The sequence below is a fragment of the Trichosporon asahii genome, assembly GCF_000293215.1.
Source record: "Trichosporon asahii var. asahii CBS 2479 unplaced genomic scaffold scaffold00056, whole genome shotgun sequence".
Classification (NCBI taxonomy): domain Eukaryota; kingdom Fungi; phylum Basidiomycota; class Tremellomycetes; order Trichosporonales; family Trichosporonaceae; genus Trichosporon; species Trichosporon asahii.
Window position 1 is genome coordinate 572757 of NW_014040868.1, and position 27303 is coordinate 600059.

Below are 27303 nucleotides of genomic sequence, written 5' to 3' on the forward strand. Positions count from 1 at the left end.
AGTGGCGTTCCCATCGCGGGGCCAAGCTTTCCCTATCTTCTGATGCCAAACAGTTGTAGCAGCCAATGTAACCTCTTGCGTATTCGATGTGCTCGCAGCCTGACAATTGAGTGGCTGACGTTTGGGTTCATGCATAGCTCGGGTGCTGATGCTGTGTGTCAGATCGCACGTCAGTATGAGCCCCGCATAACGATCACCGTCATGCGGCGGGGTGGGGGCGTCACGTGACCTGGTCGCGCGGTTGACTGGACTGTCATGAATTCGCGTCGCCTGTCAACAACAACATCAGTGGCAAACGCCAAGCCGACGAAACACGGAAACAAGCGCAGCATGAGTGACTCGGATGACCTGGTGGTCATTCCAGAGTCACCGCCGCCGCCGAGGCGCTCGGGCCGCTCCGTTCGAGCGAGGAGCGCACCGAAGACGCCAAAGGCGCCCTCGTCGGACGACGACATTGTCATCCTCGACGTCCCACCGATAACACCGGCGCAGCCGACACCGAGCGCCCGCCGTCCCCGCAAGAAGCGCTTGTCGGAGGACGAGGTCATCTGTCTCAGCGACTCTCCGCCACCCAGGCCGCCGTTAAAGGACCGCTTCACGTACGCTGGACCATCGGCTCCGAAGCCCAAAGTCAAGCGGGCGGCGAATACGGGGCCCAGCCGACCAAGGAAGGTGATGTCGTCCGAGCCCAACCCAGACTTGCCGTCCATCAACAGAGTGTTGCGACCACCGCGAGAAGAGCCGGAAGTGAAAGTTCCAGAGTGGCTGGGGAAGGTCAGCGTGCTTCTCCACCTGCGGGACTGTCCTGTCTGTCGCCGGCAATTCAAAAAGGGCGATGCTGGACCCGCGCGATGGGTAAGCTACGAACAACTTGCCTCAATTAGCTAACGGCAGCGACACATATCGACGTGTATCCCGATTGCTTACCGTCCACCGAACCCGGCTCCCGACCTCCAGGCGCTCATCGTGGCGGCGCTGAACCCCGACCGCGAGCTCACCCTGCTCGGACAGCGCACGCATGCTGCATCGGAGAGCGAGACGCTGTCTACCTCGGTCGACCTCGAGATTCACTCCAGGCACAAGCTGAATGTGACGACGGTCACAGAGTTGTTCGGCCGGGAGGACCAGGTGGACGAGAGGCTGCGCGCCTTCCTCGGCAGTCCGGAGCCTGAACCTGCAGAGCGGGGGTGGCTCAGCCGCCGCCCGTCTGCATCTGCGACTGTTGCCAGCCTCCCTTCGAGTCTTCCTCCAGCCACGCCATGGGCACCCTCCCCGTCTCCGCCACGGAGCCGCTCGCCGACAGATAGTATCTCGTCGCGAGAGTCGGAGACATTGCAACAGGAGGAGGAGGGAGACCCCTTCCCATCAACGCAGGAGATGGGCACCTCTTCGCTTGCCTCTCAGTACGCTCGCCCTCCGCACGTGGGAGCGCCGCTGTCATCACAGTCGGGGTCATTGCTGCCACAGGCTCCGCCAATACTCGGCTTGACGCAGCAGCAGCGGGACGAGTTCCAAAAGCGTGAGGCGACGCAACGACGACGCGACGCCATCGCGGCCTCTCAGGCCGAGCCCAGTGAACCGAACGAAGGCGGTTTCCACTTATCGTCCCAAGTCCCACGAGAGTCACGCGAGTCGTCAACACCGTCCACACCGACGAGGAGACCGCTGGCGCCGCAACGCAAGCCGCTCTTGCCCATCAGCACCCACTCGCCCTTTCGAGCCGGGGGAAGCACGCGCGATCCAGGGTGCCTCCCCAAATCGTCTGGATCTGGCGCGCGGCGCAGGGCCATCTTCGCAGCGCTCGGGAGTTAGGAGTCGCGCCGCTACGCCGGTCTGGGGTAGCGGGCCGTCGACGCCGGTGCGGAGCGCCGATACGACACCGACGAAGAAGGCTAAGAACAATGACGGCAAAGCGAGCCCCTCAACCCTGACCCCGCCGTCGAGCGCGATGAAGAGTATGAAGATCTCCAGCCCTATCGTTATCAGCAGCGACGATGACCCGACGCCGAGGAAGCGCAACTGGGATGAATGGGGCGCGGGTGCGGACCTCGTATACGTCCCGTCCGACGACGAGGAGCCCGCCCCAGCGTCTCAAGCAATCTCTGTGACATCGGGAAGCGAGAGCGCCGTCTCCGTCACATCTGGGAGCGATGACGACCTGTGGGACAGCTGGGGCGCCGATGCCGTGATGCACTTCAACGCCGACTCCGAGTCGGACGGCTACGATGCGTTCGAGTTTCCGTCATCGCCTCCGCGTGAGCCCTCGCCTACGCCCTCCCGAGCACCTCCGGCTCCCACCGCCCCAGCGCCGAAACCGCCAGGCCCAACCATGCCAGACTACATCAGCTGGGAGATCTCCAAGCTTAAGGTAAGCTGCTGCGTGCGCCGCGAAGCTGACTGCCAGAAATTGGTCGAGGGCTACGGGTTTCGTGCGAGCAAAGACAAGGGTGGGCTCGTTCGCATTGCGACAGAGTGCTGGGTCGCGATCCACGGCACCGTCAGCGAGTCCGAGGAGGAAGTGCCTTTGGCTCAGCTGCACACGCCCAAGGCGAAGACGCCTAAGGGCGCGCGTCCCCGATCGGCCAAGGTTGCTACCGAGCCAGAGACACCGTCCAAGTCCAAGGGCAAGGGCAAAGCGAAGGAGGACATGACGCCCGAGCAGCTCGACGAGCTCTTCTTCGCCATGGTCCGCGATGATGACGAGTTCTACCTTCGTATCCTCCGGTATGAGCCTATCCACTGGGACGAGTTCCTCTCGCGGGCCATCCGTGACGGCGCCTACGGGAAGGGGTGGAAGGACCGTCTCCGCGCCTTCCTTGATCGACAGGGGATCACGTTCTACACTGCTGATCCGGGACAGCCACGCAGCCGGCAGAAGAAGCGCCGATAGACCCAGCCATATCCCCAGCGACACGATTTAGCTCCACCCATTCATAGTCACATGTTTTACACCCCTCTGTCAGCTCTGTTGTACCATACACCACATACACATGCATACAAGATACAACTACGAGCGATCCTTAGCCCGGTCCAAGATCTCGAGGAGATTCTGACTCAGGCTCTTGACAGTGAGATTCGGCGAGTTCTCCCAGATATCCTTCAAGCGGGCCTTGTACTGATACGGCTTGATGGCCTCGACGACAGCGGGCCGGGGCCGTCTGCTCGTACTGTTAGACTCAAGCAGATGCCTAAGCGTCCGGAGGGCAGGGATGCGGAGTGCGTCGACCTTGCTCCCAAGAGCATCGCTTATGCCCTCGAGGACTTCGACGCGGCCGAGCAGCACCCCGCGCACGCGCTCATTGCCCAGCGCAAGGTTGGAGAGAATGTACAGCGCCGGTTTCCTCAGCTCGAGATCATCGGCTGAAAGAGCTGAGACAATCGAGTCCATCCCGCTCACACTCAGTTCGGGCGCGGGGAGGTCGTCGGCAAACCCGCCGTCCATGAGGCCCATACCATCGCCAACGACGTCGGACACGCCCGACCCGAGCGCGTCCAGTGTTCTGCTCAGCTCGGCCTTGCTCGCCTGGTCGACCACATTTTGCAGCAAATGCAGCGCCTGCGTGCGTAATTGCGGCGGCGTCCTCGGCGAGATAAGTTCAGCGAGGCGGCGCCAGCTCAGCGCGCGCACGACGTCGGCTTTGAGCGTCTCGCTAGCGTGGTACGTCAGATTCTTCAGCGCCCATAACGCATTCAGCGCCAGCGGCTCGTAACTGCTCGAAGTCAGGGAGACGAGTAACTCGACCCCGCCGCTCATGACGAGCTTAGCACGCAGAGGGCTAAAGTCTGTGACGAGGTTGCAGATCGTCGCCGTCGCCGCGACCTCGACGGTCCATGCCCGGTCGCCCAGCTCTTCCTCTGCCGTCACGTCGAATTCGGCGGGGAGCTCGCCGCCCTCATCCGCCCGCCGCGCTACCTCTCGGCGTAATGTCTCCACGACCTCTTCGCCGACGCCCGAGTCGACGAGCGACGTCTTCAGGATCGCGATCGTGCGGCTCAGCGCGCGGGCGAGCTGGCACGCGGCCGCGCGCACGCCGTAGCTCGGGTGCGATAGGGCTGAACACACTAGCGGCAGCACGGGAGGCGATGCGTCCGCGATCAGACTCCTAGTCGGCTCGTACTGGAACGCCAGGGCTGCGAGGGCGAGCAATGCGCCCTCGCGCATTCGCGATGCCGCATCGTGGCCCATGTCGCCCCGCGTTTCGTCCCCGTCTACCTCGACCAGGGCCGAGATGAGCAGCGACGCACATCCCTGGTCGGCTGCTTCCTTCTGCAATCTCTCGTCATCCGATACAAGCGCCGCTGGGCGTCAGTTCGCAGACCTCATCGTAACTCACCCAGCACGAAGCATAGCTTCACCCTCTCCTCGATCTCCTCGGTGCGCAGGAGCTTGATGATGACGTCGAGGAGGTTGCGATTCGTGAGCCGGTCGCTAACGCGGTCGCGCATGTGTCCGCCCTTGTCGGCCTTGATGATATTTGTGAGGCACGAGGCGACGGCGATGCGCACACTGCTCGTCCCCGTCTCCATCAGCTGGGTGAGTACCGAAATGACCTCGGGCGCACCCGCACCGCTCTCGCTGTCGCCCCCATCGTCGTCGGGCGCGTTGTAGCTCCGGATGTGCCGCGCGATGACGGGTTGGCCCTTGACCAGCGCAGCCACTAGCTCGAGCGCCGCCTCGAGCAGCTTCGGGTTCGTCCTGTGATCGTGCCACTCGGTGATCGTCTCGAGGAGGTGTTCGAGGAGGAACGGGCAGCCGCTGCCGCCGCTCTCTATGCCGAGGAGCTCGCGGTGCGATGGGAGCGCAATCACACGAGCGAGAAGCTGGTAGAGCGGTAGCACAACTGCTGGGTCGGGGTACAGCGTGATGAGGGACAATAAGGCGTGGCGATTCGCGTCCTCAAACACTAGCACGAGGGCGTTGGCAGCGTCGCTCCGCCATTGGGCTGCCTTGGCCTTGCTCCGCACGCGCGCAGGACGCAGTACGTCGTCGCCGACCAGCCCCGTGCCAACCACCTTCTGCTCGGCGCCGACGCCCCACATGTGGCCCCACAAGACCTCGGCCGTCGAGCCGAGTACGTTTCGCAGTGCCCTCAGTAGGGCAGGGAGAAGTCGCGGCGCAGCAGCGTGGCCCGGCAGCCATCGGACCAAGGCCAGAAGCGCCCCCGGCACTCCCTCGGCGAGGAGAGGGCGCAGTGTGAGAGCCCCAGCGCTTCCGAGCGCACCCAGAATGACCGCCGTCTCGACGACGATGCTCGCCTGCTGTTCCGTCTCCGGGACAATGAGCTGTGACAACAGGCAGGAAGCGTCAGCTGCATGCATCCAGAGACGAACTCACTAGTGCAGCAGCTCGTCGTCACTCGCGTACTCGACCTTCTTCCAGGTGTTACCGATGACGGCGTTCTTGAGCTCTTTGAGCGTACGCAGCTGCTCATCCGGGGACCCCGAAGGGATGGTCACAGCGGCGGCGCTGGACGCGGTGGCGGTGGTCATGTCGCGCGCGTGGTGTGCTGGTGTGTTTATATGCGGTGTTTCTCTGTTTATCAAGATTGAGCAAGGAAGGTGACCAAAATGTTCGGGTGTCGCCCGAGTAGTGTGGTGGATTGCTCTGTAACAGAGTGAGTGGGTATGGGTGGGTGGTGCTTGGCGTCATAGAGCACGCGCGCTCATGTTCTCCACATCGCTCACCCACTCAGCGGCTGACTCCCACCGCAGCTGGCCGACGCTAGGCTGGGTGATTAGGTGTCGAGACATCTGCTTCCGCTGCTAATCGCCTCCCTATTCCCTACGTCATCCGATTAGCCCTACCCCAGCCGGCTAGCTTATACCTCGCATTACTCCGATAAGCAGCGTGTGCGCCTTGTGAGCTCTGCGGTGGCAAATTTCCCGTCACGTGCACGTTCACCCGGTATGGATTTTTGAGAACCACCCGGGCGTTCGGGTCCTCGGCTTGATCGATTTCCTCCTACCAGTCTTCACCTTTGCATCCTCCTCCGACCTAGATTCGACGAGACCACACACGGCCTCTTCATCCTCTCATCGAGGCTTTCTCACCCTCTGTCTCACCTAAAAGGGGCGCACACACACACGCCCAATCCCCCAGAAGGGGCCACACGCCTTCCCAGGCTTCCGATCTTTCTTCTCACACGACCCCGACCGAAATCAAAATCAAGACTCATCATGTTACGCTCCGTCAAGGCGACTATCCGCCGCGCCCCCAACCCCTCCGTGCAGCGTGCACTCCTCTCGCGCGCTTACACCGCCCCTACCTCGCCCGCCCAGAAGCCTGCCCTCGCCGTGCAAGAGGCGCAGCCCGATTATGAGCCGTCGATCATGGTCGGACGGCGACAGGAGCCCGAGCCGCACCGCTACAATCTCGGCCCGACCTTCCGCAACAACAACCTGATCCTCCCCACTCCCCTTCCTTCGGACGTCCTTCCCCCATCCGGCTCGCTGCAGTCCCAGCTGTACAAGACGACGTCAGCCGTTGACACCATCGCGATGCTGTCCATTTGCTCAAGCCGACCAGAGTTTGTTCCGCGAGCCTACCAGATTTTCGCTCAGCTTCTGGATGACGCCAAGGTCGGCAAGGCCAGCTACCCCGAGGCCACTGTATGGGCTAATGTCATTCGTGGTGTAGCCAAGCTCGGCAAGGAGAAGGCGGCACGCCCCGGTCAGAAGGACCTCGCCGCTCTCTGGCGCGGACGGGTATCGCAGCTGGTTTGGGAGTGGGAGAAGCTTCACGACCACGCCGTCGGCTCCCCCTGCACCGAGGACGATGGTATTCTTCTCTACCGCGCGTGGTTTGCCGGAGCCGTTAGGTGAGTAGCTTGCTTGTACCAGGAGCAAAGAGCTAATAACAGCGTCGGTGCCCCTCTCGCCAACCTTGCACCTTACATCGAGACTCTTGGCCTCGAGGCTCTTACCCAGGGAATGCAGCGCGACGAGCTCGACAAGGCGTTTGACGAGGTCGAGACGTACGCTGAGCAGAACGGCCGCGGCGACCTGAAGGAGACCGTCCAGGCTCTCCGGAGAGAGGAGTCTGACAAGCGAGAAGTTCTCGAGCGCGAGGTCTTCCCCGAAGTCAGCCCCGTTCTGGAGACCACCGGAAAGGTCAAGAAGCGCACTCCCGAGGAGATGGCCGCGATGGAGGGCCAGGCTCGTTTCGCGATCCAGAACCTGCGTGGCAACCTTGCGCCACTGCAGAACGCGGCGTCGACTTACGCTCGCCAGATGGCTCTCGAGAGGGCTTCTTACGACGCGGCCGAGAAGGAGATCCAGGAGTCGGCCCGCAAGATGGAGGAGGCCAACCTCAAGGAGGTCACCGATGCCATGCGCATGCAGAGCGGCGTCCTGCAGGCGTGGATGCACGAGTGGTACCTCGCCCTCACGGAGTACCTCGAGCAGGACATTGACGACATGCGCAAGCGCATCGAATCTACCAAGCCGGAGCAGCTTGACTCCCGGGCGACCCGCTGGGGACCACAGAGCGGCATGAAGGATGACCAGAAGCTCCTTTACCTTTCAACTCTTCCCCCGAAGCGCCTCGCCCTGATTACGATTCTCGAGCTTATGCGCATGATTGGAAGCGGTGGGGTCAACGACGGGATGAAGCTGCTCCGCGGTGTCATGGGTGTCGGACGTGCCATCGAGGCCGAGTACCGTGCCGACATGATCCGCTCCATCGCCGGAGAGAAGTCGCGACTTTGGCAGAAGGTCATCGACCCGAAGACCCAGAAGCCCTCGCGCCTGAACGTCGAGAGCACTTGGAAGGAGATTGGCCGTGAGCGCGAGAAGGAGGCCAAGGAGTCGTCTGACGGTGCGGCCGCGCAGTCTGTGAAGGCTGGTCCGGAGTCTGACCTTCGCGCTGTCTGGACCCCTCCTTGGAGTGGAATGGTGCAGATGAGCATCGGTACCCACCTCGTTGAGGCTCTCATCAAGACTGCCCGCGTCGTTCGCCACGGCACCGACCCCCTCACCGGCGAGCAGGTCACCGAGAAGCAGCCGGCGTTTGCCCACTCGTTCGAGTACGTCCGCGGCCGGAAGCTCGGTGTTATCAAGGCCAATCCGGTTGTTGCCAAGCGTCTCGCGAACGACAGCGTCCGCCAGGTCATCTCCCCCAAGCACCTCCCCATGCTTGTTCCCCCCAACTCCTGGAAGGCTTGGAACCAGGGCCCCTACCTCACGATTCCGACGACGATGATGCGCTTCAAGGACTCGGTCGAGCAGAAGAACTACCTCGAGGCTGCCAGCAAGAGCGGCCACCTCGAGCCCGTGTTCCACGGTCTTGACGTCCTGTCATCGACGCCCTGGCGCATTAACCGCAACGTCTTCGAGGTTGTCCTCAAGGCGTGGAACGACGGCGACGCCATTGCCGACATCCCCGCTACCGCCGAGAAGTGCGAGATTGTGATTCCCGAGAAGCCCGACGACCCGAACGACCCGACCAAGCGCTACGAGTACGTCCAGGCGATGAAGCAGCTGTCACTGCAGCAGCGCAAGAACCACGCCGAGCGCTGCAAGTACAATTACAACCTCGAGATTGCCCGCTCGTACATCAACGACGTCTTCTACATCCCGCACAATCTCGACTTCCGTGGCCGTGCTTACCCTATTCCTCCCCATCTCAGCCCTGTCGGTGACGACCTGTGCCGTGGTCTCCTTACGTTCGGCGTCAAGAAGCCACTCGGCGAGAACGGTCTCCGCTGGCTCCAGATCCACCTTGCTAACCTTTACGGTTACGACAAGGCGAGCTTCGACGAGCGAGTGCAGTTCTCCAAGGACCACGTCGAGGACATCTTCGACAGTGCCGACCACCCGCTTGACGGCAAACGCTGGTGGCTCCAGGCCGAGGACCCCTGGCAGTGTCTCGCCGCGTGCTTCGAGCTCGCTGGCGCCCTCCGCTCTGGTGACCCGAGCAAGTTCGAGTCGTCGCTCCCCGTGCACCAGGACGGAACCTGTAACGGTATGCAGCACTACGCTGCGCTCGGTGGTGACGTCCGCGGTGCCAAGGCCGTCAACCTCGAGCAGGGTGACCGTCCGGCAGACATCTACTCGACTGTTCTTGCGCTCGTGAACGAGTCAATCGAGGCGGACCAGAAGAAGGGTGTCCCGACCGCTCTCCTGATCAAGAACCCTCTCGGCCGTAAGGTTGTCAAGCAGACTGTCATGACGACGGTGTACGGTGTCACGTTCGTCGGTGCCCGTGACCAGATCGCCAAGCAGCTCCGTGCCCGTGGCGACATGTCGTCTGATGATGTCTGGATCACCTCGGCGTACATTGCGAAGAAGGTTTTGAACTCGATCGGTTCGCTCTTCTTCGGTGCGCGTGCGATCCAGGACTGGCTCACGAACACTGCTCGTCTCGTTTCGCGTGCTATCCCGGCCGACCGTCTCGAGGACGCGACTGCGGCTGAGACGAAGCGTCCCCGCGGCCCCCGCCCGGGTCCGAAGTCGCAGGTCAAGTCGCGCATCGCCAAGGAGCTCATGACGAGTGTCGTGTGGACGTCGCCGCTGGGCCTGCCCGTCGTGCAGCCTTACCGCAAGCCGATCAAGAAGCAGGTCATGACGTCGATGCAGACCGTCTTCATCAGCGACCCGAACGCGCCGTCCGAGGTCTCGCCGCAGAAGCAGGCGACGGCGTTCCCGCCCAACTTTGTGCACTCGCTCGATGCGACGCACATGCTCCTCACCGCCGTCGCGTGCAACCAGGCCAACATCACGTTCGCGTCCGTGCACGACTCGTACTGGACGCACGCCTCCACTGTCGAGCCCATGAGCGAGGTCATTCGTGACTCGTTTATCCACCTGCACTCTAACGACATCATTGGCAAGCTCCGCGAGGAGTTCATTGACCGGTACAAGGACCACTACATCCCTCTGAACCGCGCAAAGGAGTTGTCGAAGAAGGCGGCCGAGCGTGCCGAGGCCCTCGCCGAGCTCAAGCGCGAGAAGACAGACGAGGAAGTCGCCGCTGCTGAGGCTGACCCCGAGGCCGCGCTCGAGGCCGAGGAGGAGGACCTGAAGCCGGGCGAGGAGGGCGTGAACGCGTCCGAGGTCGACGGCGCGCCGACGATCAAGATCAACGGCCGCGAGTTCGTCCGCTTCCTCGACTGCATCCCGCCGACGCCGCCGCGTGGCGAGTTCGACGTCCAGAAGATCAGGCAGAGCAAGTACTTCTTCTCTTAGAGCACTCGTTCAACTCGTTCGACACAAATCCATTCCAGCATTTTTCCCAAACCAACCATCATCTTGTTTCTCTGGGGCTCCTCCGGCCAGGCTTTCGGCCAGGAGGAACAAACAATATCTCGCATCTCTTCCAATACTCCCTTCGCCTCCGTAGGGCTAAAACAAACATAAACCTTCCCCCCTTCTGTATGTCTGTAAGCATATACCATGCATGCACCACCATTCGAAATGACAACGCGCTATCGGCGAATGGCAGTCGTGATGGACGCTAAACTGCGAGAGAACATGACGCTTGCGGCGCAACATTGCCACTGCGGTAAGTGACGAATGTCACTTGCTGCGGCCATTGACATCGGAGCAGATCTGGTCCCGGCGGTGACTGCCAAGACGGCTAGAAGCTAGACGGCGAGACGGCGAGACAAGTGAGATGGCTAGAATTGCCTCACATGTCCTCACACGTCCTCACGCTTTAGCCTCGCACGCCGGCGCCACGCGCAGTCCGCAGACGAACACATGTCTGCCTCAGTGTGAATGGCGGATCAACGTGATCATCATGGCTTGCTGCGGCGGGCAATGACAGCTGCCTCGGCGTACAGCGGCGTACCCATGTTCCCCGCGCCTCTGATTGTGTTGCGCCCCCGCTACTGTGAGGCATTGAGTTGCGCCCCCGCTATCTCTGCCTACCAACGTTCTGCACTTCTGTGATATGCGCCCGCGCTATGTCTATTGTTTTGCGCCCCCGCTATCTCTATTCTTCTGCGCCCCCGCTACTGCCGAGAAGCATTCTGTTGCGCCCCCACTATCTCTATTGTTTTGCGCCCACGCTATATCTGGTTCTTCGTCATGTACTGCGGAGCTAGCGGTGTGCGCCTGGGGTCCTCCTCGGCGTCCGGCAGATGCCGCAGGAGATCCAGCTGACATCTGGCTGACACTGCCGACGCTGTCAGTAGATCAGTAACGGTCGATTTCGGGGCCATGGTGACTTGCTCGCCACTGCCAGAAATGATCACCGCTGCATTTTTGCCACTGACAGCAGCTACAGCGCCATGTTGCCATGAGAGGAAGTGGGGAGTCTATCTCGCTTTAACCGTCTGCGTTCTTACTCACGACATGCATACCGATCGTAGACCGAGGTGGAGACGGTGTGGGGTCGGTGAGGCATGCATGTGATCGAGCTCGAGCGGAGCGACATATCCGGGCACCAACAGTGCATGCACAGTCTGCCCAAAGACGCAATCGGCTAGTTTGCAGAGATTTAGGAGATTTGCCGCCGGCGGACAAAGCTTAGGACGGCGCGTGGGCCAACGTGCCTGCACTTTCTGCCTGCGGATTGCAGCCGGGCAAGGGATGACCGCGGATTAAGAGATCAAGAGTGCCGAGGACCGAGGGGGTGGGTCAGATAAGCTAGTGCCTTTGCTTTTGCCGTCTACCAAAAGGTAAGCGCACACGATGGCGACTAGCGTGGGCATGTGTCACATCTCTCCTGCGGCCTGCATGCTGCACCTGATTCACAACCGTAGCGCTCCATAGCGTTGCATCGTGTACGTATGTCATCGTGTGCATTGCAGGGATGCATTGATGCAGGAAGGGCCGTGATGGCGGAGCATGAGCGCATGAGCTTTCTGAGGCCCCTTCGTCGAAAACACTCGCGAAGGGGCGCACAGGGTCAAGGCGCAGAGGGCAGTCACCGTGTGTCTGACATTTGCTCCGACTAGTCCCCAGATCCACCCAAGATCGCGAGGGATCGCGAGGAGCAGCCACGGGGTCACCGACGCGAAGTGTGCGAAACGTTGCTCTGTGTGCATTCTTGTTCGTCCGCCGAGACACGATGACACGCGCATGACAAGGTGGCGTGCAGCACCACATCAGCCTTCGCTCGCCTTCTCGCCACCGAACGCCGTCGGTGTTGTGTCAGTCTCGTGCTTCGGTGGATCGGTGAGATCGTTTCTGCATCGTATCGGTGGATTAGACGGAGGTCGAGGTGGGTATACGTCATAGCCTCCTTTTTGGTTCCACCAGCCGCACGCCGCACCTGCATCCGAGAACACGGCGAAAGGAGGAGAGGACAAGGAGGGCACCGGAAGCTCGCCCTGGGACGCCCTGAGCGTGCACCGGGGAACACGGTGTCTTCGAATCCGGTTGCGATCGTTGCTCCGCGTTCTCTCCGCTGGTATCACCGGGGGACCTAGCGGTACGCACGGTACAGGAACGGTACCGAAAGTGGTCACCCCGGACCCCACGATGCGTCGCAGGCAAAGCAAAGCGACACCCTCGTACATCGTCCCCTACCTCCACTATGGATAGGTGGTGGGCGGTGGCCCCCGCCTCCCTTTCCCCTCGTCCCCTCTCGCATCAACGCATGCATCGTGACACCTGCTACAGTTGCCAGTCGCAGCGCACTCTATGTGAAAGACGGAGGCACCAGACGGGGATGTTCGGCCGTGCTGTGGCTCTTGTCGTGAGGGAGGAGAGGCACTCGTCGGGTGCTGCGCCACAGCGGCGGTGAGGAGAGGTGACGACGCGGCGATCGTGAGCTAGATCTCATGAAAGCGGTACGCTGCCGCCTCCCGTCCACTCGCGAGTTCACAATCGTAAGCGAGCTCCCGAGATAGCACACACATACGAGCTCGATCGAGCGGCGCGGCATGTCACCAGACCCAAACCCGTCCACCGCCCGGCGCTGATTGGCCTATCAGCTTCGGCGTCGCGATAAGAAACCGGAGCATGTTTGGGCGGACTTCTTTCGCCCACGCATACTGCGCGACTACGGCCGATCATGCTTCTGGCGTGTTCGTCGCCTCATGCTTCAGTGCACTGCCATTCAGTGCTTCGGTAGTGCAACTCAGAGCTTGCAGCGGGCAGCGGCAGGCGATTCAGGTGAATTCAGCTGTGTCGGCAGACTACCATCACTTTACACCTGCGGCCCAGCGGCAGATGCCGCTCTTCAGTTCATCAGTAAGAGCAGCGATAGTGCGCCCTCTCCGCAACCCTCGTGCATGCGATCGTGCACAAGATTCCTTCACGATCACTCGTATGCTTCCCCGGCTTCGTTGCCTTCGTTCCCTGTCCTGTGATCGGCGATGCACATGCTACGAACTCTCCTCGGAACGTCGGAACGCCGGTCCGCCCTGCCGCTTTAATGCATTACGTCTTACCCCACGAGAGAATTCACTACGATCAGAAATGGGATCAATCGCGTCAATGGCGTTGTCCTGGGTTTCGGTGAAGCGTGAACTCTTGTGGTGACAGCCTCAGTGGAAACTAGTGTGCCCGGGGAAACGCCCGCTGACCGCACAATTTAGATCTGGGTACGTTCGTTTGAGCCTTGGGCTACGAATTAGATTAATTAGCGTCCCTCTGCTGTCCCTCGGTGGCTGCAGGATCCACCTTCTGCTGCAAGTCTCAGGCTTCAGGACACGTTACGCACCAAGCCTGCCACCGTTTCTTGTTGTCCTGCATGCAGGAGTTGTAAGAGAAATGGATCGTGGGTCGCTTGCAGCTCGTTTCTGAAGCGCAGGGAAGAGAACCACTTGGTGCCCACTGGCGTGCCGGCTTCTCAGGAGCAACCTCAGGTTATCCGCATTCAGGTCCGTCACATGTCTGGGTTAGGTTCTACTAGCGCCGTCAGTAGCGGGGACGCCGTGTGCTTCAGCAAATCACATCTAAAGCAATCACGCAAAACGCGCACAAGGGCTCCATGGGATCTTGTTGCAGGTTTTTTTTTTTTTGCAAGCTCTTGCTCTAACGTTTCTGGCGTGCCGTGTCCTGCAACTTGTCCTGAGCTTGAGGTGGGCTGACAGCACAGTTCACGCGCTTCACGGCTATGGACAACTTCGGCATCCCCTGTCCGTTCTCGTGCCGTCGTGCCGTGTACCGCTGTGCGAACGGAGAAGCAACGAGTGTACCGCCTAGCTCTCGTCCAACGTGCAAGCAGACGGCACCCCGTAACAAGTCTGGGACACAATCTAGGATCGCGCCAGGGCAAGTGCGGAGGCACAGAAGGAGGGCGTGTCGTGAATCGTGAATCGCGGTGGTGCCCGGTGGTGCTCACGCATGCAAAATACGTCATCGTGCATGGGGCGGCAGGTTTCAGCTGCTCCAAGCTCGCTCGCTCGCTCTCTGATCGGTGCATTGCGCGGTAGGCGACGAGGAGGGCACGGCGGTAGGCTGAAGCGAGTGCAGACGCCCCGTGCCATCGCATGTGTCATATAGTCATGTGCTAGTGCACTAGGACGCTAGGACAGGGTGTCATGCTCATGCGGTCACCGGTATCTGCGCCGCGACACGCGTTGAACGGACCCTTTCCGCGAAGCCAATCGACCGGTCCCTACATGCCCCGCGCCCCGCGCGCCCTCCGCCGTTTGCGTCTCGCCGTCACGGCGGCGGCTCCGGGACTCCCTTCGCCGCCGTCCCTTCGCCGTGGTCCGTGTGTCTTAGTGTCCCACTAGTTTGATCAGTACCGCTCGTACCGGTTGTACCGCTCGTGCCCACTCGCCACCGTCTGTCAGGCTCCTCCCTCTCCCCTTCCAACAGGCTCAGGATGCAGGATCACAAGGATTCAAACACGATTCCGAGGCCTCACGACGCCCTGCTAACTCATTGACTTCTCGGCTACTGCCCATCACCGCGTTTGGAAATTGCGCGACACACAGCGAGCCCAGCAACTACCACTGAACCCAAGGAATGCATCGTGCCCCATGTGATGTGCTTCGGAGCCACCCCGCGCCCTCCCCTCGTCCCCCGCATGCACCGGTCGTCAGACAGGCTGGGCACATTGGCACCCTCTGGCAATCTCACCGACGCTACACCGCCATCTCGTCCTTTGCCCCGTCCCCGCGCCGTACCGCCGTGCCGTGCGGACCAACCTGAGTGCTGCTGCGGATGCGACCACACCATCGCTATATTTATAAGAAACGACTCGCTCACCGTCACCCCAGCTCTCTCTTCTTCTCCCACATCATCACTCACCCAGCATCCAGCTCCGCTACCCGAGATCTCCCGCTACCCCATCCACTCCGGTAGTACTTTCGGTCAGCTCTAGATACCAGACAGTTTCCATCAAACCAACTGTCATCCGCCACGCCACCTTTCATCCACCCGACCACCACCCGCTTCCCGCCCTCAAGCTCACCCCGCACTACCGTCTGCATCGGGTAATTTCCATCAACGGCAACCAGCAGTAGTCACGGTCACAAGCCCGCGACTGCCACAACACTACAAGTGAGTCTTGCTTCCATGCATGCTTCCTTCCTCCTCTCCATCTTTTGTATGCTTCGTCGTGTCTCGTGTTGGTGGCAAGCGTGGATCTTGGTCTTCCTTGTTTGCGGCGGAGGACGTGTGTGTGTGTGTGTTCGCCTTGGGTGTGCCTCCACGTGCCGGCGGCTGGTCGCAATCGGTGACTTGTCGATCGGAGAGATTGGGCCGATGGGCCAGCGTGTGCAGCAGATGGTGCAGCACGTCAGCGCGCCCGGGTATCCCTGGATCTTTCTCCTGCACGGGCCATTTGGGCAGAGTTGTCACTTTGAGACGAAACGTGTTGTTCCCCGGTCGGGCGCATGGGCTGCGTCATATCGCTCTCTCGCGCCTTTTCTCGGCGGAGCGGGCGGGGACGGGAGCAGATTTGGGGACATCGGCCGCGGTATAGCGGACGGCGGCGGTCGCCCATGGTGGCTGCTGTCTTGGCTATGACGCCTGGGATGTCTTAATGGCGCGGGAGCAAATGGGCAAATTGGCCATAGCTGCATGCCACGCCAGGGTTAGGGCAGATCGAGGATTAGGGCCAAGCCTTGCCAAAACGCTTGCTCGCTCGCCGCCTCAGGGCAACCCTAACCCAAACCGGTGCATCGCCTTCTTCACCCTCTTGCCCTCTGCTGCTATTCCCAGCCAGCACACACACCCTACTACTGCCCACACAAACACACCGCCCTCCCACTCCCACTCCCCCCATCCCACTCCTCCCACACCACCACCACCGTCCTACATCTGCAACCACCACCACCACTCTCTTTGTCCTCTTTCCTCATTCTCCATCGTTTTATTTTCTTTTTCCCTCCGTAGTCTATATTCCCTTCTGTCCTCGTCGACTCACACCACCAGCCAACTGGGCTTTTAGAAGCTCATGTCTTCCCCTACCCTCGCCTTTAGCGCGCAGATCCCCGCCTTCGTCGCCGCGAAAAACCCACCTCCCCAGCCCACTTCTCTTCCGTCGCCTCCTCTTTCTGTCTCGAGCGACTCGTATCCCTCTGGCCAGGCCCAGCTCGACGCTCTTGACCTCGACGGACTCGAGGACCTCAGCTTCGACTTGGCGACCACTCCCCAGTCGACGACTCTTGCCTCGCCCAAGACCGCCGCCGGCCTCTCTCCCTCGGCCTCGTTCTCGTTCGACCCCACCGTCGACCTCCTCGGCAACAACCTAGGCCTCACCCAGGAGTCTCTTCAGCAGCAGCAGCAGGGTCCCCATTCGACTACTGCCGACGCCCTTAGTGCTCATCACCTCGAGCGCTACCTCCACTACAAGGCGCTCGCTGCTCAAGCCCAGGCGGATCTCTCCGTGTCCATCCTCGGCGCCAACCAGCTCATGCCTGGTGACGACTACCAGAAGCAGAAGATGCTTGCTATCCAGCCCAACCCTCAGCCGTTCTTTACTCCCAGCCTTTGGACCCAGACCATGTCTTTCCAGCAGCAGCAGCAGCAACAGCAGCAGCAGCAGGCTCAGGTGATGCACGCCCAGGCTCAGGCTGAGGCTCATCTCCAGGCCCACGAGGCTGCCCAGGTCGCCGCTGCCGCCGCCCAGCGCATGTCCATTGCCAACTACTACATGCCTTCTGCCCCTGCCTCCAACAGCATGCCCAGTATGTCTGGCGGTGGTCAGGTTCCTCCTTCGCTCTGGTCCCGTCGCTCCGACTCGGCTCCTTCGGTTGCCTCGCCTCCCAACCCCTCGACTCCTCCTTACCAGGCCCCTGCCGTCCCCGAGCTTCCCCGCATGGTTGCCAAGCCCACCTTTGCGACCATCGGCCACCACCCTCACTCGGACGAGGAGCGCGACGAGCTCGAGCTCAACTCGCAGTCGAGCGGTGCCGACGACCACCACCACCACAAGCTCGCCGCCGGTGTCCCCGCCGCCGCCGCCATCCCCAACCTGCACGGTGGTGGCCGCGGTTACATTCCCGGCAAGACCCCCGACGACCCCAAGAAGCGTCACAAGTGCCACGTCTGTGGCCGTGGCTTCGCTCGTGCGTTCAACCTCAAGTCGCACATCCAGACGCACGACCCTCTGCGTCCCAAGCCCCACCAGTGCCCCCACCCCTCGTGCAAGCGCTCCTTCTCGCGTCTTCACGACCTCGAGCGCCACCGCCAGGGCATCCACTCTGATGGTCCCCTCGTCGATGCTAAGCGCCAGGGTGTCAGCCCCAGCGTTGTCCGCGCCCAGAGCCGGATGCAGCGTCGCGCCGAGGCCGGTGGCCTCATCTAAGGCTATCTCACTCCGAGAGCCTTCCCCGATTGAATATGGCATGCTTGTCGCTGCCTCCCACACCTACTCTTCCTCCTCTCTGGCTCTACCCCTCGAGTCTTTACCGCGTCCCCCTCTTATTCTCTTTCTCCGCCCAGCCTAGTCCAAAACGCAGCGCCGCCGCTCGCGCGGCAGAGAAACGTGAACTGAGGACCTGTGCCCCGCGCAGGCTCGGACCAAGGGTTAAGACGGCTTTGATAGCTAGACCCCCACCATCCACACCTCTTTCAACCACCCCCTCCAACACAACTTTCACCCCCACCACCACACACACACACACTCTTACTGTGCTTTATTTTCTACCAGCCGTTCCCCCGCTACAACCGTACATTCGTTTTTTTACCAGACTCCCGCACCGCCTCAACCATCCCGTGAACCAGCTTACGCTGGCAAGCCTAGTGATAGGTTCCTGCGCCGTCCGGCTCTGGAGTAGATATAGCTGTAGGATTATGAACTTTATGATAACCCCAGCGGCAGTTGCATGAGTACAGCGAGGCAGCGAGGGCAGTACGGACTAACTGGTGCAGAGTAGTGCAGCGTGCATGACCATCGACTTCGTGCGACGAGCTGGCATCGGTGTGGCATCGGTCACTGGACGCACAGTGTGACCAATTCTCACCGCTCGTCGCTTGCATCGTCTCGTCCATCGTCCCAACACGCAGTGACCCCCCAAACCGTTGAAGTCTAGAACAAACGAGTCTGAAAGCAGTGCATGCATTATCCGCAGCAGATCTCGACATCCGACAACGGGCACCCCAGTATAAGCCACCTCGTGCAACTTGTTCGGCCGGCCGAAACGAGCACAGGTTGCAGGATCCAGATCGGAAACGGTAGAACTGGGGTGCGCGGTGGCGGGTCTGGACCTGTGGCGTGTAACTTCTCCGTATCCTGCCTTGTTCTATTCGTATCGTGTGGACTTCTGCGGGTCTAGACTCTTGCACAGGTGTGCGCAATGTTTGCATTGTCTTCGTAGTCAGGTATCGTTATGCATTTGTCTATCGGAAGAGTAGGACTGCGCAACCTTGCTCGCTTTGCTGAGCTGCGAGGGAATTTGTCGTGAGGTGAGCGAGGAGGAAGCGGCCGAGCCGAGACAAGCGAGCACCGCCCAACTGCGAGATCTACCGATACTCAAGGTTTCTCTAAACCGTGGTTTGAGCTCCACACACATGCATGCGTGCTCGTTCGAGCACATGCTTCCAACGACGTGCGTAAGAACCCACAACTTCGTGCGCAGCAAAGCTGAAATGCATGCTGGCATAGACCTCTCTTGGTTCTATTTACAGAAGGTGGAGCTCGGAATGGCTCAGTGGTCGGTTCGGTGATTTTACGCTACGTCGTAAGCGTGTAGATCTGGTGGACACAAGGGCAGGCCGGATCGGACCCGACGCGTCCGCGCGGAGTGGGCTCACAGAATGCACGAGTTGCAGTGTTCCCACGGTCAGCCCTTGTGGCACTTCGAGGTCTTCGGCACCGATGCGCTCATGTGCTCGAGCATGACATGCCGAAGCATGTCCGAGTGCCAGGCTCGGGCACGAGCACGACGGAGAGCTGGTGACTAACCTGTCGGTGCTGCGCTTGAAAGCGAGCATGGCAGCAATGCCATATCCAGATTCAGGAATCCCGACCTAAGTGACAGTGTGTTAACATTCATGGCATCATCGGTGGGAGACGAAGCCGATCACTTGCAAGAGATAACAGCTCATCTCCGATTCGGCGAGACGGCGGCGGGTTGTCCGAGACAGGGGACTCCACTCAGCATGAAGATGAAGGGGGCGGGCGGCACACGGCACGATTCGGAACAGATGTCTCTTCGATTGTCGCCGCAGCACATGTCCCGGTCCTGCTCTGGGCACCTATCGGAGACCGCGTCTCGGAAACGCAAATGGCTGCGCGGTCGGTAGCGAGGAGAAGCACGGGGGTCGTGTGAGCCCGTTGACGCAACTGCTCTGTCATGACGTAGCACCGGCTGTTAGACAGCGATCGTCGTTCTGCTGGAGCGATGGATGCACTTTGCTTTGATCGACGGTATCGCCGGCCTGGTGACTACCCGGCTGCCCTACCTACATTGACCACTCTGCGTTGCCCCGATTGTAGCAGGCAACGAACAAACGCGCATACACACAAGTGTGTCATGATGTCGTTCGGCCGGCTTTCGGGTTATGGCGCTTACAAAACATCGCCGAGAGCGAGCGAAAGGCTGTCTCAGAGTGTCTGACACTGACAACCCTCCGAACTCCAGGAGAACGTCACGCAGGTGCCAAGAGCAGACCACAGCTACCATGTCTCGGCAGTCAGTGGAGCCCGTATCAGCACGCTGGAAGTCGATCACATGCACGAGGGTGGATATGGGGTAGTCACCATCAGAAGGCGATCAATGTCACGCCTGTCATCGGTTAAGCGCCTCGAACACCTAACGAGCTCCACAGTCTGCACGAAGAGCTCCGACAGCCGGAATCCTCTACTACACGACCAGTATGAGGTATGAGGACAGGCGGCCCACTGTTCTGCGCCAAGAGCGGTAGTCACCCTCGGAGAAGTCACAGTAACCCGGCACTGGGGTGAGACACCTCACCCAGCTCCACTCCGAAGCACACAGAACGCTCATCGAGGGAGTGCCACCGCTCCACACCTTTTGCAACTGTCTCAGACACCGCACACTGTACACCGTTATCTTACACGAGGCTGGCACAAGCAAAAATGCCTCACCGACCCCCCACGTCACCGCATCGCCTCCTCGTGTTCATGTCCCCCTTCCGGCTCATCTCCCCTCGTCCACAGCACTCACAGACACCCAAATCACCCCCGCACAGACCTCCAACCCTTCCAGAACCCAGTCCACCCTTCCAAAAAGCAAAAGCTGAGTCCTCTGAGGACACTCTCTTCTCCGCCAGGGAGTCGAACCCTGCTCTATCGCGCACCCTTTTCAGCCTCCGAGGAGGCTGAGGATCTCTCGAGTTTGAGAGGCGATTATACTAACCGATATACTAGCGAAGAGGCCATGCATGGCTGCTCCGAAGGCGTCACGTGAATCGCTCCCACTTCTGTGTTGCTGGAGCGGGGATCGTATGCATGCATCCTTGTTGCGTGGATGAAGATGGCCGAAAGGCGGGGGAGTGGCTTGTAACGGAAGGTGGAGAGTCGCTGCGTGAGACTTGGGTGACGAGGATCCAAAGTGCCACATTTGAACTGGTGGAGGTATCTTTGCATATCGCAGTCTGGTACAGGTACATGTCATCATACAATGCTGTATATATAACCTATGAAGTATTCTTTTAAACAGAGCCGGCGCCGCCCGAGAGCGCCGTGACGGGCGGGGGCACAGCGGCCGCAGCGGCCGGCGCAGGAGCAGGTGTCGGACTGGTGGGCACAGAGCGCTTCGCTTCCGGACCCACGGTGGGCTCGTCGACGGCGAGCAGCGGCCGCTTCGCCGGCACAGTCGACTCGATGGGCGGCAGGACAGAGTGCCCGTTAGGCTGCTCATCCCTGGCCGGGCTCCGGATGGGAGCTGTAGACTGCGCCAGTGGAGGCGGCGCGCCGGGCGAGTGGAACGAGGGTGTGCGCTGCGGCGGCCTGGCGCCGAGCGGGAGAGGAGAGATGGAACGGGGACCGGGCGAGCCGTTCATCGAAGGCGTGCCACCGAGGTGCGCGCGGTGCAGAGGAGGCGTACCCGAGGTCGAGGGCATCGGAGGAGTCATCGTCAGCGACGGCTTGCGGTCAAACGGCGAAACAGGAGGCGGTTTCGAGTAGAACAGCTTGCCGCCATTGGCTGAGCCGGCGTGCGAGGCGTCTGGCACAGGGTGCGGGCTGTACGAGAAGCTCGGAACACGTCCGTTAGGCGGTCGAGCTGCGCCGTGTCCGTTAGCGACGGGCAGCGAAGCCGGCGTGTTAGGCTGGGTGACCGCCCGGGCCTGCGAAGGAGCGGCTCGACCGCCCATGGGTGTCGAGGTCGCGCTGGACGCGGCGGCCGGAGCGGGCTGAGGCGCAGGGTCTGTCTTTCGGCGTTTGCGCTTGGTGTCGTCCGCGCCTTCCACCCAGACAGGTCGCTCGAACCCGTCCGGAATCGCAGGCGGCAGGTACTTGCTGCAGATGAGAGTCACAGACTCGGGATTCGGCGGCAGGTGGCAGACGATAGGCTCGTCGGCGTAGGTGAACAGCGACTGCCTCCAGTCGATGTACTCGTCCGTTCCAATCTTGTCGTCCATCTGGATCCGGATGTTGAGCCCGCGAGGAGGAGCCTTACCGCTCTTCACGACGCAGAACGGGCACCGCCATCCTCCTCCCTCAGCGTTCGCCTGGCTAATGGGAGCCTTGACACACGACAAGTGATAGCCCTGCTCGCACTTGCCACACTGCACCTTAAGCAGGTGGTCAAGTGGCTCCGTCGTGCACAGACAGGAGAACTCGTGCGGGTAGACGCCCTCCAGCTGGAAGCGCGGCTTCCGGGCGCGGGTGCGACCACTGCCGATGCTTGCCCGCGGGCCGCTGCTCGCGTGCTCGGCATCGAGGGCAACGCGCATGCGGCGGTACAGCCACTCCTCGAAGACGATCATCGTCCTTGTCTCATCATTTACAGCGTCAAAGCGCACGTTAAGCACCCAGAGCTTTCGGAGAAGATGAGACACCAGCGCCAAGTCGCGCACAGGCTTCGAGTTCTCCTGCGGGTCGCAGAAGGGCACGAGCAGACAGGCGTAGCGGACAGCCACGTTCATGGCACGCTCGAGAAGCGCAAACTCGGCCGGCTTGATCACGAAGTTCCACTTGGTCGGGTCCGCGTACATGCCGAGAGCATGCAGCGACGGTCGGTCGTCATACTGCAGGTTCTGGCACATGGGGCACACAAAGTCGGCGGACGCGGAAGCGATGGCTGAGGCAGACTTTGCGTTGATGCCGACGCACTTCGGGTGGTACTCGCCGTAGCACGCAGGGCAGGTAACCATGTGCGCAGTGGCAGCGCCGCGGCAGAAGCAGGTGTGCTCATCGTTCGGCGTGTCGTCCGAGGGGTCGAGGTGGTCCTCAAGCTCATTCACGAGCATGTTGAGGGTGTGGTTGAGCTTGTTGACGGGGACGTCGAACAGGTCAGCAAGGCCCTCGGACCACTTGGCGTTGAACTCGAGCTCGGCCTGCAGCTTCTCGACCTCGGGGATGTGGATACGACGAAGCGCACCGTGGGCAGCCTTTACCTGCTTACAGAGTCGCTGGGCGCCGCCGATGGTGCCGGCGGGCGACAGCTGCAGCTTCGCAGCCGACTCCCAGTTCTGAACCGTCTTGCGGATGTTTTCGAGCTGGCGCATAAGGTCACCAGCGGTGGGAGTGAGTTCCTGGTCATCGATGAGCTCCGAGATCTTGTCGACAGAGATGTCCGGAGAAGCGAGGAGCGCCTCCGCCTTCTCCTTCCACACGCGACCGGTCTCCTCGCGCTTGCGCAACTCCACAACGCCGGGGTGGTCCGAGGGGACACCAAAGTCCTCAGCCTCCTCGAGGAGCTTGACGATGTCCGAGTACTGAAGCATGCGGTCGTCCACTTCCTCTTCGACCTTGTGGTACCACTGCAGACGAGACACGATCTTGGAGATCTGCGCAACCTCGGGCAGCTCGACGTTCAGACTCTGGCCAAGGATCAAGGCAGTGCGGCACTGGTCGTAGTCGAGCTCGTCATCCGTCTTTGAAAGAGTAGCAGCGGCCTCCTTCTGGAAGTCCTCCGTGGACGAGACCATCTCCGACAACTGGGCGATCTCCGGAGCGTCGAAGCCCAGCCGCTCAGCCTCAGTCAGGAGACCGTTGATGGCAGCAGGGCTCCGGTCGACGCCGTCATCCTCAACAACGACCTCGCTCTGACGTCCCTTCCTCCGACGAGAAGTGTTCTTCCGCGTAGTGATCGCAGAGGCACGCTCAAGCCACACGTTGACGCGGGCGACAAAATCCCGGAGGTCATCGAGACCCTCGAGGCGGTGAGGAACGCGCTCCCCGTCGGCCACAAGCTGCTGCAGCTTCTTTATCGGAGGCCGCGGGTTGTCGAGAACCTCCTGGAGGCGTTCCTGCCACTGTGACGGAACGTAGGCACGGGAGGCGACGGTGGTGAGAATCTCATCCAGGTGGATCTCGGAGAATCGCTTGCGCATCGTGCGCTTCGTAGCAGGGCACTGGCAGAGCATGTCGTAGTGGTCCAGGCAGGCGACGTGTGGAGTGCAGGAACACGTCACCTGGGACAGATAGCAGAAACCCTTGCACACGAAGCACTGATACTGCTCTTCCGGCACATCCTCCTCCACGAGCGTCTCCGCAATCCCGGGCATGGCCAAGCGAAGCTTGTCACGCCGTTCTGTCTCCTCGGCCACCATTTCCTTCAGACTGTCTAACAGCCAGATCGCCGTCTTGATCGTATCAGAGTAGAGCGTAATGGTGATCAGAAGCTCGTTATGCGAGAACACCGGCGGCTTGGCGTGCTCCTTGTAGCGCACGACCGACTCCTTCGCGTCTGGCAGCCAGTCCGGCAGGGCGAAGTTGACAGCCTCGTTGAAGTTGAGACCGTGGTTGAAGCCACAGTGGTAGGCCTTCGGGAAGGTGATGACGAACTCGTTTGGTCGCTGGTCGCAGGCGTAGACATCGACGCCGGCCTCCTTCACACGCCCTGGGTTCATCATTGTGACGAGCTGGTACAGCAGAGATGGCTGACGCTCGAACAGTTCCGGCGCCTCGCTCTTCATCGCGGCCTCAAACTTCTCAGCGTCGTGTCCGGGCACACCGTACCACGTCTTGGTCTCGCCCCAGAACTGGTAGTTGACACTGTACGTGTAGTGGTCCTCGTTGTGCCAGCAGAAGGCTGAGAAGAGCATGCCGACGTAGATCCAGGGAACGGTCATTCCAGAGATGTCGGATTTGATATAGCGCAGAAGCGATTCGCGCAGGATCGGCATGTTGTTAAGGTTCCATGGGCTGCGCGCGTATGGGCTCAACGGGTTGGTCTCGACGGTCGGCGCGGCACTACCATGCGTCGTCGAGTGCACGTCGGCTCCATACTCGACCTCAACAGTGTCATCCTGGCTCTCAACGAGGCGCCAGAACTCGCGCTCCACGTCCGCTTCAGACACCACAGCGTTGCCAATCTTCCTGGTGAACTGGCCCTCCGGCGAGTAGGTTGGGTTATACCGGTTGAACCAAGCCTCGGTGAAGGCGGTGTCGCGAGCCTGGAAGGAAGGCAGGGAGTGCTCCTCGCCCTCGTCGAATCCGTAATCGTCTCCAGTTCCCAGCAGACAGGCGGTGCAGTACCACTCGTCGGCGGGAATGTCCTGGAGGGGTGGGTCGAGGCAGAACGTGTGAAATCCGCGGTCGCATCCGTCACACAGAAGGATCTTGGGAGCGTTGTTGCCGAGGCTGCAGATCTCACAGACCTTCAACGTCAGTTTAATCCCGAGGGGCATACTTACATCACCCTTCTCATACTTGATGGGCTGCTCGGGTGTCGACGTCTGGGACCCAGCGACAGACGACTCGGGCTCGCTCAGCTCACTGAGCTCGCTGTCGCTGCCAAAACTGCTCGGCTGCTTGGAGGATGCATTTTGCTTCGCAGCTCCCAGGCCACTCAGGTTGAGGGTGATCTTGATGGGCGTGGGCGCGGGAGGCGCTAAGGGTGCACTACCGGACGCTTCCGAGTGTGCCTGACTCTGGATGGTTGACTTGACCTGCGCAGGCGAGGACTGGTTTTCAGCCCCCATCCGGGAGCGGGGTGACGAGCGGGTGACACGACGATTGGAGGTGCTGGGACCAGCGCCGTTGCCGTTAGCAACAGGTGGGGCCTGCTGCCTCGTCTTCTTCACGGTCGGTGTCGGTGGCGAAGCAGCCTTGATGCCAGACATGCGGCTTTTGTTTGCACTGCCATTGGCGCTTCCGGGGAAGGGGGTGCCGTTCGCAGTCGCAGGGGACTCGGGGAAGGCCTTTGCGTTTAAAGCCCATGCCTCGAACGGCTGAACAATGCGAGTGTACGCCGACTTGACCTGTGCCGTGGACGTCGTGTTGAATCCAAGCTCGGCGGTAATCTTGGGCCAGGCTTTTAACCTGTTCACCTCGTCGATGCCGCCGAGCTTGTTGACCTCTTTCCGTAGCCGCCAGAGGTCGAGGAGTCTGTGCTCAACCTTCGGAATGTATGCGTTGGCATCACCCTGCTGCTTGTGGAACATGGAAAGCTGCTCGAGGAAGTTGACCTTGGCACGGGAGGCGGCCTCGATCGAGTTGAGACGCTGGAGACGGGTCGTAAAACGGAAGACATCCGTGTCGAGCTCGAAGGGCATGTGCCATCCTGGTGGGGGAACGATCTTGCAAATGCCGTACTTCTTCGCCTCTGGAGCGATCCGCTCCATGTAAGCCATGGGGTCGATGAACTCCTCTGGAGTCGGATGGTATGTCGGACAGGTGGGGATGCCGAAGAGACGGGGCTCATTGCTAGGTCCGGGATCAGGTGGAGCCTCGGTGCGGACGGAGCTCAGATCGAAGGGAGGGTTGACGACACGAGGTCGTTTCAGCGGATTCCGCTGCACTGATGGTCCAGCTGGCGGCGGGGGAGGGGGCACAAAAGACGTCGCAGTGGGCCCACTCGCCACCGTCGTCGGTGTGCCCGCACGATCAATTTTGCTGAGAGCCTCGACCTTGGATCGACGCTGGCTCCGCTTCAGGTCCGAGCCGTCCTCGACGACAGGCTGTTGCGGCGGAGGAGCAGGACCAGACTCTGGATAGTTCGTGCAGGTCACGAAGATGGGCTTCCTTTTCCTGATCTCAGATTTCGCTTTGGTCGGGGAAGGTTGGGCCGACGATGACGCCGACTGGTGCAGCTGCGGCTGGGAGGGCAGCTGGCCGGACGCCGAGGAGCCGGCGGCATTCGCTGAGGTCGACGAACGAGTAGACCTCGGAGTGACGGCCTTCTGTGGGGAGCGGCGTGAGCGGCCACTGTCCGCCGAGACCGGTGGGGAGGGACCCTTCTGGGAGGCCGGGTCGGCCATGATGGGCTGCGATGTGCCAGTGGAGGGCCGTTGCAGCGCGGATACGGTGGAGTGTAGCCTGGAAACGGGGTAAGTAGGTTGCTTGGCGGTGATGTGAGTACTGGGAGGAAGCGAGAGTGGGGTTGTGGTGATGTCGGAGTCGAGGCTAAGAATGTCGAATGTCGACAAGAGCCGGAGCCACGGGAGACCCCCAAAGGCCACCGATGGGATGACCGATTCACTCCTGTGCGGCCGGCCTTGGCTGGGATACGCGTAGGCTTTGGCTCTGGCTGGCACTGGCTGCTCTCTGCGCTCCCCGCATCTGGCGCCTGCGCGCGCTCCTGGCAGGCAGCGAAATCACCTCCGGTTCACCATCCTATGCAGAACGGACTGACAAGTTTGCTTCCGCTTTACACGTCACCCTCTGTCTTTTTCGCCACCCACCTTTGTTCGGTCCGACCCTCTTACACAGGCGGAGCCTGGCTCATGCATTGCACAGGTAGACAAAGCGGTGCATGCTCTTTCCGTGACGGTCTACAAAGGTGATTGCCCCTCGATTGTCTGCAGGGCGGAGCGACAGAAGACCGGGGTCTCTCCTGCAGGTAGCTTTGACTTTTTGGCTTGATACTGAAAAGTCGA

General features: G+C 61.0%; 5 protein-coding genes and 1 non-coding gene across 6 annotated transcripts; 3 read left to right on the forward strand and 3 right to left on the reverse strand.

Annotated features, from left to right (window-relative positions):
• Window positions 1–330: 330 nt before the first annotated feature.
• Window positions 331–2890, forward strand: A1Q1_03511 (BSP1 protein; the record flags this gene model as incomplete). The annotated part of the gene is made up of 3 exons (XM_014323309.1): window positions 331–855; window positions 958–1573; window positions 1701–2890. The coding sequence occupies 3 exons, from the start codon at window positions 331–333 to the stop codon at window positions 2888–2890; spliced, it is 2331 nt and encodes a 776-aa protein (XP_014178784.1).
• Window positions 2891–3007: 117 nt separating this feature from the next.
• On the reverse strand, window positions 3008–5490 carry A1Q1_03512 (Bsp2; the record flags this gene model as incomplete). Its single annotated transcript, XM_014323310.1, has 3 exons — window positions 3008–4209; window positions 4335–5209; window positions 5336–5490. 3 exons carry the CDS (start codon window positions 5488–5490, stop codon window positions 3008–3010), a joined length of 2232 nt encoding a protein of 743 aa, XP_014178785.1.
• A 687-nt stretch (window positions 5491–6177) lies between these two features.
• Window positions 6178–10185, forward strand: A1Q1_03513 (Rpo41; the record flags this gene model as incomplete). The annotated part of the gene is made up of 2 exons (XM_014323311.1): window positions 6178–6818; window positions 6861–10185. The coding sequence occupies 2 exons, from the start codon at window positions 6178–6180 to the stop codon at window positions 10183–10185; spliced, it is 3966 nt and encodes a 1321-aa protein (XP_014178786.1).
• Window positions 10186–16303: 6118 nt separating this feature from the next.
• Window positions 16304–17656, forward strand: A1Q1_03514 (uncharacterized protein; the record flags this gene model as incomplete). The annotated part of the gene is made up of 1 exon (XM_014323312.1): window positions 16304–17656. The coding sequence occupies one exon, from the start codon at window positions 16304–16306 to the stop codon at window positions 17654–17656; it is 1353 nt and encodes a 450-aa protein (XP_014178787.1).
• A 2919-nt stretch (window positions 17657–20575) lies between these two features.
• On the reverse strand, window positions 20576–20689 carry A1Q1_t284. The gene has a single exon. It is a non-coding gene; the product is annotated as a tRNA-Glu (tRNA).
• Window positions 20690–20967: 278 nt separating this feature from the next.
• On the reverse strand, window positions 20968–26685 carry A1Q1_03515 (RUM1 protein; the record flags this gene model as incomplete). Its single annotated transcript, XM_014323313.1, has 1 exon — window positions 20968–26685. One exon carries the CDS (start codon window positions 26683–26685, stop codon window positions 20968–20970), a length of 5718 nt encoding a protein of 1905 aa, XP_014178788.1.
• Window positions 26686–27303: the final 618 nt, after the last annotated feature.